Source organism: Macrobrachium nipponense, chromosome 17 (genome assembly GCF_015104395.2).
Source record: "Macrobrachium nipponense isolate FS-2020 chromosome 17, ASM1510439v2, whole genome shotgun sequence".
Classification (NCBI taxonomy): domain Eukaryota; kingdom Metazoa; phylum Arthropoda; class Malacostraca; order Decapoda; family Palaemonidae; genus Macrobrachium; species Macrobrachium nipponense.
In genome coordinates, this window is record NC_087210.1 from 71,146,057 (window position 1) to 71,160,355 (window position 14,299).

Sequence of the window (14,299 nt, forward strand, 5' to 3'; positions counted from 1 at the left end):
CTCCGCTATTCATCATGACAGTCTTGGCTAAAAAGACACTTACATAAGACTCTCCTACTGAATACCATTGAAATGAACAATTGTTAGACTTCATAAGAAAGAAAATTTTTTATGTTTTATCAAGGATGCCATCATCAGCGGCAAAACCTGCATTACCACGAAAGATGTGAAGTCTAAAGATGTGTGGCTATATCAGAAGCTTCTACCAGGTTGGGAGAAACAAGGTTGGTCATCATCCAGGTGTTCTCTGGCAAGGCTGGAGGGCACCAATACTGATGGATCCAATATGAAGCTTATGATGAAGGATCAAACAGTTACAATATAGAAAGGAATTAATGCTCAACCTAACAATACACCATCATACAACTTTGGGAAATATTATGAAGTTGACCAAGATAGGGAGAACAAAGCCAAAGGATAGACAACAAAGATACTGGTGATAACATTGCAAGGGAGGACAAGTGTTGAAGACCATGAACTTGCAATAGGCAGGTACCATTGACACCCAAGTTGGAAGCAGGTGAGTGAAGAAGCAGGTATCCTAGTCAAGCTGGCAGATACCCCATCCTAAATGCAATACAAGTGTAGAGTGGTAGTCGCTAGCAGCAAGTCATCCAGCAAATAACACGTGAGGTTACCAGGTAAGTCTACAAAATTACTGAACGTCCACGTCAGTCCATTAAATAGATGAAAACTCCATTACAGATTCGGGGACAAGTACCAATGGTACCAATATGGCAGACATGGACTAAGATGCAACTTTCACTGGTTTAACTAAAGCTTTTTCCTAAAAGAGTGCATCTCCCAACAGCAAACAAACAACACATCTAAAAGCCAAGTGATGTGCAACATAAACTTCTGGAAAAACTTTGACATGTTAGCCAAAACTTGAGAAAGCAGTAAATAAAATAGGTACTGCATATACTACTTTACAGTGCTAAAAAATATTACAACACACCATAAAAGGACCACTGGCATTTACAATACTATTATGCAGAAAATCAAGTAAATTACAAGCAAAACAGAAATAAAAATGCTGCACTTCAATAGAATTAATGAAACTTATTAATTCCAATAGGAAACTTTGTTAATGTAAAAAATGTTTTTTGTTAATGTAAAAAATGTTTAAGATAAATAATAATCAAAAGCAAAACCCAAGACGCAGCTAGTATATCAGAACACCATACAATAAGAAAGGCAAAATTAACATAACCAGAGTTGACCAAATTGAACAAAACAGTAGGGGCAAATTGTACTACATAAAAGGTGAGATAAGATATAGATAGGTAACAATGACAAGTATAGCAAAAGTAGTAAATGAAATAGCTGCAAGGAATGAAACAAAATAAAATATACAAAACTGTTTGAATTAATGAAATATGTTATTAATGCGAGAAAAGCACAAAATGAAAAACCAAGGATGAAAGCAACTGCTGATGGCAAACCAATGTAAATGACACAAAGGTAAAACAAAAATATACCCAAGGGTAATATCAAATACTCAAGAAAATGCCAACTTGAGCAAAGCAGTAAAACTGAGAATTTACCCTTCACTGCAACAAAACCCTGCCTCCATTTATAAGGTACTTAAATGTTCATTTAGCAAATGAGAAGCAATAAAAACACAAATATACTGACAAATATACCGTGGATTTTGATGTACAGTACATATAAAAAAGCTGCATGTACTGACAACTCTGGGAATATTTGCTATACACTTGGCTGAGAGCAAAATATTAGGTAATATATGTAAAATACTAATAGGCACACTGGGAAACCTGAAGCTGTAAATAACAGACATTTCATCATTTTCTATTGCACTTATTTGAATTTGCTAAAAAGGCTGGAACATGCTGGCATTAAAATAAAACAAGCTGGGGAGTACAGGAGTTGCTAACAATATGGCAGGCTCACACAATATGAGGTGCTTGATGGACGAATACCCGAGGCTTCAGGTGGTGTAGTCAATTAAAGATTGACAGTCTCGGGATCTTTACGGACCACAATATTAGGCATTTATAAGATTGCTGGGATTGTGAACCATAAAATACAGTATTATTAAGGCAAAAGAAATGGTAAAAGTACCTGAATTACTTACCCTGTTAGTCTTGCAACGTAATGTTCTAACAAAACATTGGCGTGCTCTAAGTGCAGCGTGTTAATGGTGATCTGTATCAACTGTAAAAGAGGTAAACCTGGCCTCTTGATAAGCGTTGCAAGGCATCCACTAAGCGTTCGGGTTAGCAAAAGATTGGTAGACTTTCGAACCATGTCCTCCTTTTCCGTTTGACTATGGAAATCCAAATGAAATTAAGAAAAATTCTCACACTAAATGTATCATGTAATGCACATTAATTACCCTAATTCACTTTAGTCTCAGCTAGTTTTAATTTTGATAACCAATGAGTCTCCATGCAAACTACTACTCACTTACATGTTGTAAAATATCTTCCAAAAATATATTAGTGATTTATGGTGGATACAAATAAAAAATCTATTAGAACAATTTGGACTTGTCTGGTTCCAAGACAAGTAAAAAACTGTGGAAATTCATAGCTTATATTACCTAAAACACACATTACTTAGATACAAAATATCTAAAACATAAATTACTTACAATATCTTAAACAATGTAAAAGCAATAAGTATTATTTAAATATGACATTATTATGATAAAATAAATGTTTACCTACATAGTATATAGTACTTACCAAGTATTTACATAGCTATACAGACAGTCCCCGGTTATCTGCGAAAATTGCTGATAACAGAAAATCAGTGATTTTCAGTGCTTATCGGAGCCGATAACTAGTTAATGGGGCCTCTGTTAGGTATGTATCAGTGCCACTAGTACTCCATCATCGGCGCTGATAATAGGAAATCAGTACATTTTGGGTTCAAAAACCACCAATTTTTTGTGATTTTTGGTGGGTAGACCAGAGCCATAAAACCAGATCGCCAATAACCGGGGACTGCCTGTACATAGTTGCAACTCACATGGCAGTCTAAAATCACAATTTTTGGAAGTAAATTGTATTTTTCTTAACTATACAAACCTGAGGTCCTTTACATAAGGAATTACTTTCAGCATAGCTGGAATTACGGCCGTTAAATTCGTGAACAAGGTGGTTAGGCAGTAACTACCTAGTGGCAGGCAGGTAGGCTAGCCTACCCAGATGCAAACACTCCACTTTGCCTTTTGGCCCAGGTTCAGATTGAGGGGTGGCATGAGGTGGGCATGTATGTAAGGTCCTCACGTTTGTATAGTTAGAAAAAATACAATTTACTTCCAAAAATTGTGATTTATTCCTACACGATATACAAACCCTCGGTCCTTTACATAAGGAAGACTCACTGATTGTTGGGAGGAATCTGAGTGAGCCTCTAGAACTGACCTTAGTTCTATACACCTAGGTTACTCCTCCTGGTCGTAAGAGGCGAGGAGTGCCCTGCCTCTGACAACTTAATCGGAGTATAGGAGCTGCAAGATCAAGAGTCAGACTTCTGGGCCTTTTTTGAATGAGTGAGGAATCGTAACTCATCTGAAAATGGGCTGTGAAGAATATTTAGAGTCGGAGACATTAAATGCAAAGTTCTGGGAAGGGTTTGCATTATTGCCAGTCTCCTTCCTCCCCTTGCTAGAGGAAGGAGCGGGATTGCTTCTATGATTCTGATGAGAAACATAAAAAGATGCTTTATGTATAAGCTTACCGCATCAATCGTCCGCCCAGCCTGTGTAAGTTCGAGTCCTATCCTCAACCTGAAGGAAGAGGAGTGGAAGGACGAGGTGGGGAAGGTGGAGAGGCCAGCCACTCTCGCATCCTTCTTACTTCTAGAACGGCACACCATAGGCGAGATGCAACTTGTCCTCTTGAAGGAGCTGGGTAAGCAAACACAACCTGCAAGCATCCACCACTGGTCCAAGGAAATGAGGTTCCAAGGACCTGTGGGCAGGCCAGAAGGGAAAGATAAATATGGTCGCAATGACCTTATCTATCTTCCTGTCCGACATACTCTTCGGAGTGATGACAAGTACCCATCCACTGGACTATCCAACTGCAGAGAAGTCTCTCACGGTCTCGTAATATTCCGCAGCGGATAAAGACACCGACAATCCATGATGGGTGTCGATCCTTATGGGTACAGGAACATGCCAATAGGACAAAGTGGTGACTGATCTGGATCAACCAATAAAAAGTCCACAGAGTAGCTCGTGACAGTCTCGGACTCTTCAACAGCTGCCGACTGACTGCGTTCAGTGTGAGGCGAGCAGTCATGCATCCGAAACGTAGTCATGTGACACTTGCCTTTTGAAGGGTGATGCCGAGAAACCATGCAAATCGTCTATCTTGTTCGCCACCGATGTTGGGAGACAAGATGATGATTCTCTCAAGGCATGCACCCATCAGACGAAAGTCAATTGCCTTCTAGAGACCAAGGTCCCTGATGGCAAGACAGAAGTTCTCATAGTAGTTGGATCTCAACTAAGGAGAAACAATACTATATGCCAGTGAAAGACGAAGGTGAATGCGGACCTACGTCTTCACAGCTGAATCGAGAGAAGTTAACTCTCAAGATTCTGAACGTAGAAAATTCCTGTCGATGACACCAACCAGTGAAGACGGCTTAATCCTTGTTGTTTTACAGAGGACTGAAAACGCTAAACCGCTATTTCATTGCTGTTCGGTGAGAAGTTGGAGTTTCCAATGAAAGTGGAGTGCCTTTCAGTAATGAAAACAGGGATTGTACTGCCTGAAGAACTGCTTCTCATGGGCTGGATCAGGGAGGAAATTTCTATTACTTGGAAGTAGAGCTGGCAAGGCGGGGAACAGGAGAAGTCTTCCGTTATTCATCTACAATTCGGTGTAAACAAAGAATAATTGCACACCTACAAATTACGAGATGTATTTAGAAGACAAACTCAAATGTCTGAAGAAATCATTCTGCATCATCGCAGCGGCAGGTGCGATGAAGTGGAAGACTAGGCTACAGACTTCTGTTACCGTGAAGTAAACAGAAAGATGAAAAAAGAGTCTAATGAGATATCTCTGTCTGAAAATTCTCGCAACGGCAAAAGACAATGCAGTAGAGATGGTCATACATGTATGCGAGAATTCCAGCCAACCAGAGACCTAAGTCTGTAATTGCCGGGCAGAGATTCGATTTGGTAGTCAATCATCGCAGAGGATTAGAGACAAAACTTGACCAAACTATCTCGGAGAGCCAACAGGACTGGCTGCAGCAGGCAGGACTGGCTGCTGGCAGGCAGCCCGGACACCACTAGCTCTCGTTCACTTGTCATCCTGAGTTACCAGGTAATCCATTCCATGAAGGAATGCGATCGGCTAGAACCATCAAGCACAAGAAAACGCTGTGGTGGTGTTGTTGTAAACAATACCACAAGTATCTCAAAATCGAAACTGGTAACTCTTGGGAGGCTTGCAAGGCAGTCCCAAGTTGTAGTTCAATCAAGATGATACTATTCGTCTCTGTCACAACCCAAAGAGTTAACCACAGTGTGTGCCTACACTTCCAGCCTAAATTGTCTTCCATTCGAGGAACAAGAATAAGGACTGGAAGCCGAACTCCTTCATTCTCTAATGAAAAGAGCGAAGGTGAAGTTTTCCCGAAGGAAGACTTCTACGATGATAACCAGATACCGAAGACGATTAGTTCAAGCCGAACTGGATGTTCCCAAAAGAGTAGCACTGGAGAGGCATTCAAACTCTCGGTGCTATCCATCCTGAACAGATTGACGTATGTTCGGTAAAATCCTAGGATTGAACCAAAAACATAGTCTCTCAAGTTTGAATTCCGAGGAGTAAACTCCACCAAATTCCTCTTATTTCCTTGTTCATTCTGGTATAACCAAGAAGTAAAGGGAAAAAAAGAGAGGAGGATTGACTGTTATTGCCTGTTCTTCTCTATCCCGGGGTTGACCGCCTACTAAGGCGACAGACCGTCAGGTTCATACAGGCTGAGCCCCACCCAAGATATTCTTCCTTCAGTAGCAGTACTTCCTTTGAACGCTAGAAATTCCAGGAATTCAATTCGAGCATTCGGCGAGATTCCCGATTATCGTAGTAACAATTATGAGGGATTCTTGTCTCGCCCACTCTGGACCGTGGTTTCGCCCAAGTGTTTGCAGATCGTAGAAGACCAAAACACTTGGAGAGTGCTAGAAACTCCAAAGAATTTTAAGCGCTCGGCAAACCCCCCCCCAAAATTTCGTCAGACGATCATTGGGTGGTGGTCCTCCCGATCCCCGTAAAAATCGAGGAGGAATGGGCAAGATCCTTCCTCAACGACGGGGACTTTCGTCCGGTAGGACCTGAAGGTCCCTCCAGGAACGCAGTCCTCGACGCGGAATCCTGCGGAAAACGCTCTGCAGGATCCCTCCCATTCCCGTCGCATCCATAGGAAGAGAGGGAATGGGGGAGGAAGACTGGATGCTCTCGCTTGCCTTGCCAGCGGAACTAGCAGTCGGAGAAGCGAGTTACGGGCAGCCATCACTCCGAGTCTAGGAAAACTATACAATCTGGAGAAAACGTTTTCCTGAGGAGGGTTACAAAACTCGTACTGTAGGCGAAACGTCTGCCGCCACCGTGACCATCGTCTGGGTGGGGCTGAGCGTGCACCTGACAGGAGAGAGCCGATACCGTCCTCTGACACGTCCCAAGTCCTCGTCGAGGTCGAAACCTCTCAAGAGGACCGAAGGGGGGTGCCCATACTGGTCTCTGCATTCACGGTCCGGTGGGACCGTCACGTGAACAGCGGTGATGGTCACTCCGTGAGTCTCGGAAGCATCATTGTCCTTGCCAGCCCCCACGATCTCCTATAACCACTTGAGTGTAAGATCTGTTTGGTCCCAAGACCGAACCAGGCTCGTGGTCGGACCGTAAGAAGTGCATTTACCACTTTCACTCCTGTTCTCCTCGTTCCTCCTGGTGTAGCCCAAGGAGGTTGAAGGGACAGGTGAGGGAGACCTGATGCTCCTACCCTGCCTACTAGCAGGACCAGTAGGCTGGGAGGACTGCAGGCAATCGGCAACCCACGGTGGTGATCGAGCTGCAGGTCTGGACCAGCAGTCTCCTTGCGGAGAAGCACTGGACCGAGGACGGTAGCGTCGGTCTCGTGTGTCAGGGGAGCTGCTACCAGTCGTGCGAGCCGTCCGGTCCCGGTGGGAGCGATGGTCGGGTGACTGGTAGTGTCCACTAATGCGGTGAGAGCGAGCACCGTCCTCTCGACGCGCCATGGTACCAGGTCCAGGAGAGGCTAGACCAGGTCCAGGCGGGGCTGGACCCGGTGACCAGAGGGGACCTCTTCCCAGCCTCGCTACATGACCGGTCTGGTGGGAATGTCACATCAACCCTGGGTACTGAACGATCGCTGCGCGAATGATCGCCTGTCTGGCGAGAGTCACCCAAGCGACTCTTACCATCCTTCCGCTCCGTGCCTGGGTCCTGACACGGTGAGCATACACAGCAGTCTGGACCTTAGCTGCACAGTCACCCGTAGGTAACCATACACTCAGTGACGCTCGCAAGCGAGTGGCAGAGATGGTTCCCGGTCCGGAGGTGGAACCTCTGGAGCCAGGAGCAGAGGTACTGGCGATAGCCAGCACCCCTAGCCATCTTCTTCTTCCCCAAAGGAGAGACAGGCCCTGTTCCCGGAGGAACGGGAGGACCCACGGAAGACCCACCGTCTTACCGGAGCGAGACAGACCCTTAGAAGTCTCTTTGGGGGGAGGGGGGGCAAGGCCACCTTCTTCTTCCTCGGCTGGGGGTCTTGGAAGTCGAAGGGGAAGAGGCGGCAGAAGACAACGACGAAGAAGACGACACCTTCCTCTTCTTCCTGGACTTCCTCTTCGCCAGCTTCCTCAGGACAACCAACAGGTCCTCCATCCAGGACGGAGTTGGGGCAGTTGCGGTGGCAACACAGCCCAACTGCACCTGTCTGGAGAGACCTGCGGGAGCAGCAGAGGAGAGAACACTGCCTCAAGGAGGGTTACGAAACTCTTGCCTGGCAGGCGAAGCGTCTGCCACCACCAAGACTGGTCGGTCACGCAAACGCGACCGTCATCTAGGTGGGGCTGAGCGTGTACCTGACAGGAGACAGCGACTCTTCCAAGTCCTCGTCGAGGCCGAAACCTCTCAAGAGGGCTGGATGGGCAACCTCCACCGGTCTTTGCGTGCAAGGTCCAGTGGGAACGTCATGTCAACCCTAGGTACTGGACGATCACTGCGGGAGCGGTTGCCGGTCTGGTGAGAGTCACCTGAGCAACTCTTACCATCCTTCCACTCCATGCCTGGGTCCTGACATGGTGAGCATACTCAGCAGTCTGGCCTTGGCTGCACGGTCACCCGTAGGCAACCGTACACTCGGTGACGCTTGCAAGCGAGTGGTCAAGACGGTTCCTGGACCGGAGGTGGAACCTCTGGAGCCGGGAGAGGAGGTACCAGCGGCTGGTACCTCCATGGTCCCCATCTTCTTCTTCCGTGAGGAAGGAGAGACAGGCCCCGTTCCTGAAGGAACGGGAGGACCAGCGGAAGACCCACCTGTCTCACCAGAGCGAGACAGACCCTTAGAAGTCAGGTGACGAGACTTCTTAGGTGGGGAGACCACCTTCTCTTCTACGACAAAGTCTTAGAAGTCGAAAGGGTGGAGACATGAAAATATGATCATCTCAAAGAGGAGGATGACGACACTTGACGAGCTCTCTTCCTCTTCGATTCCTCCAAATTCTGCCAGACTTCTACCATCAGGAATAGATAAACATCACTGGGCAGCGCGAAAGCTTCATCCAGTGACGTAACTCCAGGGTAGTAGTGGTAAATGAATATGATTGTCAGCAAGGGATCAGTACACACACTCAAGGATTGGTATCACAACATGCTACGAGTCACAGGTACAATTCCAAGGTTAGGATAACCAATACGAAGAGCTATCCAACCAATACTGCTGTAAACACAATCATCGCTGTTAGTCTGTAAAATAAGGAAAAAATTATTAAAGTAATAAGGATACTCCTCTTGCATCCAAGGGCACCACCCTCTGAAGTGAGAGGAGATCCCCCAAACATCAACACCACACGCCCCTTCTTCTACCTTTGTCCGATAGTACGTGAAAGGATGAAGGAGACGAGAAATTACCATAAAAACAAAACATGGACAAACCTTTGAAGTTCCTCTCGGCAATTCCCAAGCGTAAGCGTATTTTTTGGGTGAATACATGTCTCATTACAGGATCAATTTCACTCACGTTAAATACATGTCCCCTCACGTTAAATACATATCTCATCCTCACGTTAAAGGGCGAAAGAATGTAAATAATATCTTGGCATACCTTTGCCGCCGACTCTTAACACAAGTAGAGAGGCGGCTATAAAGGCTATCACAAAAAGTGGGTTTGTATATTAATTGAATTTAATATTAATATCAAACACTGTATATACATATTTATTTAGAAACAAAAATAAACCAGAAAGATCCCACCGCGAAAAAAGATCAACGACCAGTCAGCCAGAGCTCACAAACACACGTCTTCATCGGAAGATGGCTGAAAGCAAAGTGGTGTGTTTACATCCGGGCAGGCTAGCCTACCTGCCTGCCACACGGTAGTTACTGCCTAACCACCTTGTTCAAGAATTTAACAGCTGCAATTCCAGCTACGCTGAAAGTAATTCCCATGTAAAGGACAGAGGATTTGTATATCGTGTAGGAATAATTAAAAATTTTGCGGGTAATGCTTCAAAATTTAGTGGAGGTGACCAGTCCCCCCCAATAACGGGAATACCAGTAACAACTCTGCAGACAACCTCATTCTGCTGATGCCTATGTTCAATGCCAGGCTGCATATGAGATTTCTGATAGCCTAAGCAAGTTTCAATTTATGAAGACTTGGCTGAGATACACTAGCATCATTCACAATTTTCAACATACATTTAGTCTTTGACATGCCTTGGTCCTGGTATTCCTTCATTAGTTTATCCCTGCATCCAATGAGGGTTCTGCCAACAGTTGGTAAGCCCAGAAATTTCTGACTTCTCTCAAGGGCTACCTTCGCTACCACCAATATCTACTTCTACTCTGAGGATACATCTTCAGTTGTGTCATTCTATCATCACAAATTTATTTCTTGACCTTTGATATAGCAGCATTACAGTCCTTCAAGTCAAGATGCATACATTTCCCATGAAAACACTTGATATATATATATCCCTAGGATGATTTCATACTTTCCATTCTTTTTCTTAAATTAAAATTATTCCATTGTTACCACATTTTAACTAGGAAGGAGTGAGCGAAGCATTTGGCATATTTCTTTAAAACCTGATAAAATTCTTTAAAACCTGATAAAATTCATCACGAGTATCTGTGTAACATCAGGTGAAAAGGGGTACACAAGAAATCACGGTGGTGATGAGATTTTAAAGCGAAAGTGGGGAGTGACTGATTTGAAGATCTGGTTGGACCATTTGACTCTGTGATTTTAACTTTAGAGGAGAGAGATGAATTTCAAGTTGTGATGCAAATGAGTTCATGTTAACAAACACATGGTTCAAAAAACAGCCAAGACTACCCTGGACATCGAAGAGCCCAGGCAGAGGATGTAAAAATCAAATTGACCACATAACCATAAATAAACTTTTTAGAAATGCTGTAATGGACACCAGAACATTCCTGCAAGCAGATTGTTACAGCAATCATGTTCCAGTAGTGGCAGATATAGGCCTGAAATTGAAGCAAGTAAATAAGAAGAAATAAGAATGACGACAACTGAAACTTCTCATAACAGATGAACAACTTAAAGAACAATACAGAGCGGAAGCGTGTAACAGATACACAGTTTTAAATAGTGAAGAACCTTTAGAAGGGGAAGAGGAACTGGATAGAGATAGGAGAAAGTTAAGGATAGCATTTACTGAACCAGCAAAAGAAATGGTACCCAAACAGGAAAGAAGAGAAGACAGAGATGGATGACTGACTCAATATTAGATAGGATGGAGGAGAGAAGAATAAACAAAGAAAACAACCATCAGAGATATGAAAAACTAAACTTGGAAATTAGACACGCGGGTGATGTGGCAAAGGAAGATCGTATTAACGAGCAGTGCAGGGAAGTGGAAGAACTGGAAAGACAGCATAAGACTGAGAGCATGCATAGAAAGATAAAAGAGGTAGTGGGAAGGAAAACAATAACGAGAGGTAATGTGATTAAAAACCATGAAGGAATAATAGTGATGGAAACTGAAGAGATTTTGAAACAGGAAGAATATGTAAAGAACCTTCTTGAAGATAATAGGGGTGAAAAACTGAGACTACACATACCTATGCACGGACCTGATATACTAGACGAAGTTACGACTGAAATGATATTAGCAAGTGGAGATTTTGGATTAAGAACAATTGCAGAGCTAACCAGGTTACATACCAAAAGAGATGTACAAATCCATCTTCATAGCCATACCTAAGAAACCTGGTGCAGTCGAATGCAATCTACATAGGACCATCACTTAATGAGCCAGATAACAAAGCTAACTCCAAAAGTTATTTTATACAGAATAAAAAGAGAACTAAAGCCAGAAATTGCAGAGGAACAATATGGATTTGTAAAGGGGAAAGGAACAAGAGACGCAATTTTCATCATGTGAATGTTATCAGAAAGAGCAATAGAAATTCAGAAGGATGTATATATGTTTTATAGATTATGAAAAAGCATTTGATAGAGTGAGGCACACTGAGTTGGTAGAAATACTACAAAGAATAAACGCAGATAGGAAGGACACCCGACTCATTACCAACTTATACTGGAGTCAAATGGCAGCAGTCAGCATTGACAACAACTTATCAGAATGGGTGGAAATAAAGAGAGGAGTTTTCCAGGGATGTGTATTATCACCAGATCTGTTTGCAATATATGGAGAGATCATCTTGAAAAGTATATACTATAGAGGGTATGGAAGGGCTTAAGATCGGACGAGTAAATATTAATAACATCAGATATACAGATGATACAGTAATCATAGCGGACACAACTGAAAAACTGCAATCATTAGTAGACACAGTTAATGGGGAGAGTGAAAAAATGGGACTGAAAATTAATGTTAGAAAAATGGAAGTTGTAGTTGCATCAAAGAATCAAGATCCACCAAACTGTAATATAATGATAAACAACATAAGTATTAAACAAGCTAGCTAACAGTTTAGTTTACCTGGGCAGTCTACTAACACAAGATGCAAGAGCAAAATAAGATATTGAGAGGATTATTCTGATACCTAAAAACACTTTTAAGAATATGAAAAACCTTTTAACAAATAACAAAACTGGAACTCAAACAAGAACAAGAGTTCTGAAAACGTATATGTCATCCACACTCAAGTATGGATCAGAGAGCTGGACAATCACCAGGGAATTGGAAGCCAAGTTGAATGGAGCAGAGATGTGGTTTTATAGGAGAATGCTGAGAATATCATGGACAGATAGAGTGACAAATGAAGTGTTGGCAAGAATTGGAACACAGAACCCTTGTAAAAGAAATAAGGAAGAGACATATGAATTTTGTTGGACATATAATAAGAAATGAGAAGATAGAGAGCATTTGTGCCTTACTGGAAGGATAGAGGGGAGGAGAGCGAGAGGTAGACAGAGTAAAATACTTGGAGAGCTTGGTGGGAGACTTGGATGAGATTACACTGTAAATCAACTAATACAAGCAGCTAGAGATTGAGAGAGGTGAAGGTAAATGGCCACCAACATCCAAGACATGGCACTTCGATAGATAGATCGCTTTTACCGGTTTAGCAGTTGCCTTCAATATACTGAGTACATGTGAAAAGAAAAAATTATAAATTGACTACTGTTAGAATGGATTCAATTTCTTGTATTCTTACCTTAAATTTAAATCTTCTGAAAATTCTAAACAGGCAGCTACGTAATTCTTAACTTGTCTATAAACTTTCGGCACCATTAAACTGAAAGGAAAGCGTTTGGGGAAGGAAGCTTGCTCTAAACTGGCATCGTGGTAGGGGAAAACCTCTGTGATTCTGTTGTATTCTTCAGGAGTATCGACTTGTATTGGATGGTAATTATCCTCGTCAAAAATTTCTCTAAATACCTGATAAAATGAGAGACAACAGATCTGCTATTCAATCAAGCTAAAAATATTTGCAACCCTGAAAACTTAAGACACAAGATATTATGACACACTATAAAGACATATCTCAGTGTAATAATTTTCATGCAGACTTCAAACACAATACATACCTGAACCCATTTCAGCATTAAAACTTCATTATAATGGTCTTTAACTTCCAACAATAATTCATGAAGAGGGTTCACAGCATACCCATAATTCTGCCAGAAGAGAAAACCTTTACTACAAGAAAGTAATGTGGGATCTCTGAAAATAAAATTATCAACTATTTTTCTCCTAGGCAGTTTAAGTTTAATATTAAAGATTTCAACTTTTAATGATTCTGAAAAGATATTCCAATAAAGCAATTAAAAAGAGAGAATTTGGAAGATCTCACTTGATAATTTTTAATATCTCACGTTTCAACCTATTTAGCATTCCATCTTAAACCAAGTAATAATAATAACAATTATTACTTAAAAGGCACAATTTTGATCAGTTGAAGCTTACCTGAAGTGTATGTGCAAATAACATTATTAGATTCTTGATACTAAGCATAAGGTGTGTATCTGTACAATATGATGAATGGTTTCTTATATTATTTACTACCTGCAAAGAAAAAACATTTAAGTGAGATGAAACAAAGTATGTATTAAGAGTTCTTTCTTCTCTACACTGTGATCTAATCTTTCATATACAGTATTGTAATTCTAAAGTTAATTAGATTCAAATCATAATAAGAATATAAATGTTGGTGATCTTAAAAAAAAAAAAAATTATAAATTAAAGGCAATTTCTTCAGAGTACTTGGTGGTACAGAAGATGATTTCTTAAATCTTAGCAACTTACTATGCTATGAATCCAGTATTGAGGTAGTGAAAAAATTTTAGAAAAATTTTAAGTTTCTGAAGTATCCCTTCAGAAAGCTGCATAACCCCTAAGATATATGTAGTATCCCTGGGGTTCTTTATGGGGGAAACATGGGGTGACAAAGAAAATAAAGATTCTGTACATAAATGTTTACAGTATTGATAATCCAGGCTGGAAAGCACTGGGATTATCTAATCACAAGTAAGTGACAGAGATGTGGTGTTTAAGAAGCTGGAAAATAGACTAAGATCTCAAAAACCCAGACAGTTTGTTCAAGTGATAAAGAAAAATGAT

The 14,299-nt window shown here is 42.0% G+C and overlaps 1 protein-coding gene across 5 annotated transcripts in view; it reads right to left on the bottom strand.

Moving 5' to 3' along the window:
* The window catches only part of LOC135196313 (exocyst complex component 6B-like), a 91,675-nt gene that overhangs the window by 35,257 nt on the left and 42,119 nt on the right, over positions 1 to 14,299 (bottom strand). For all 5 annotated transcript variants that reach the window (XM_064223058.1, XM_064223059.1, XM_064223060.1 and 2 more), the window contains exons 8-11: positions 13,646 to 13,744; positions 13,267 to 13,356; positions 12,894 to 13,117; positions 2,099 to 2,290 (exon numbers count right to left, since the gene is read on the bottom strand). In XM_064223058.1, the coding sequence (XP_064079128.1) occupies positions 2,099 to 2,290; positions 12,894 to 13,117; positions 13,267 to 13,356; positions 13,646 to 13,744 (605 nt within the window). The remainder of the gene's footprint in view (positions 1 to 2,098; positions 2,291 to 12,893; positions 13,118 to 13,266; positions 13,357 to 13,645; positions 13,745 to 14,299) is intronic.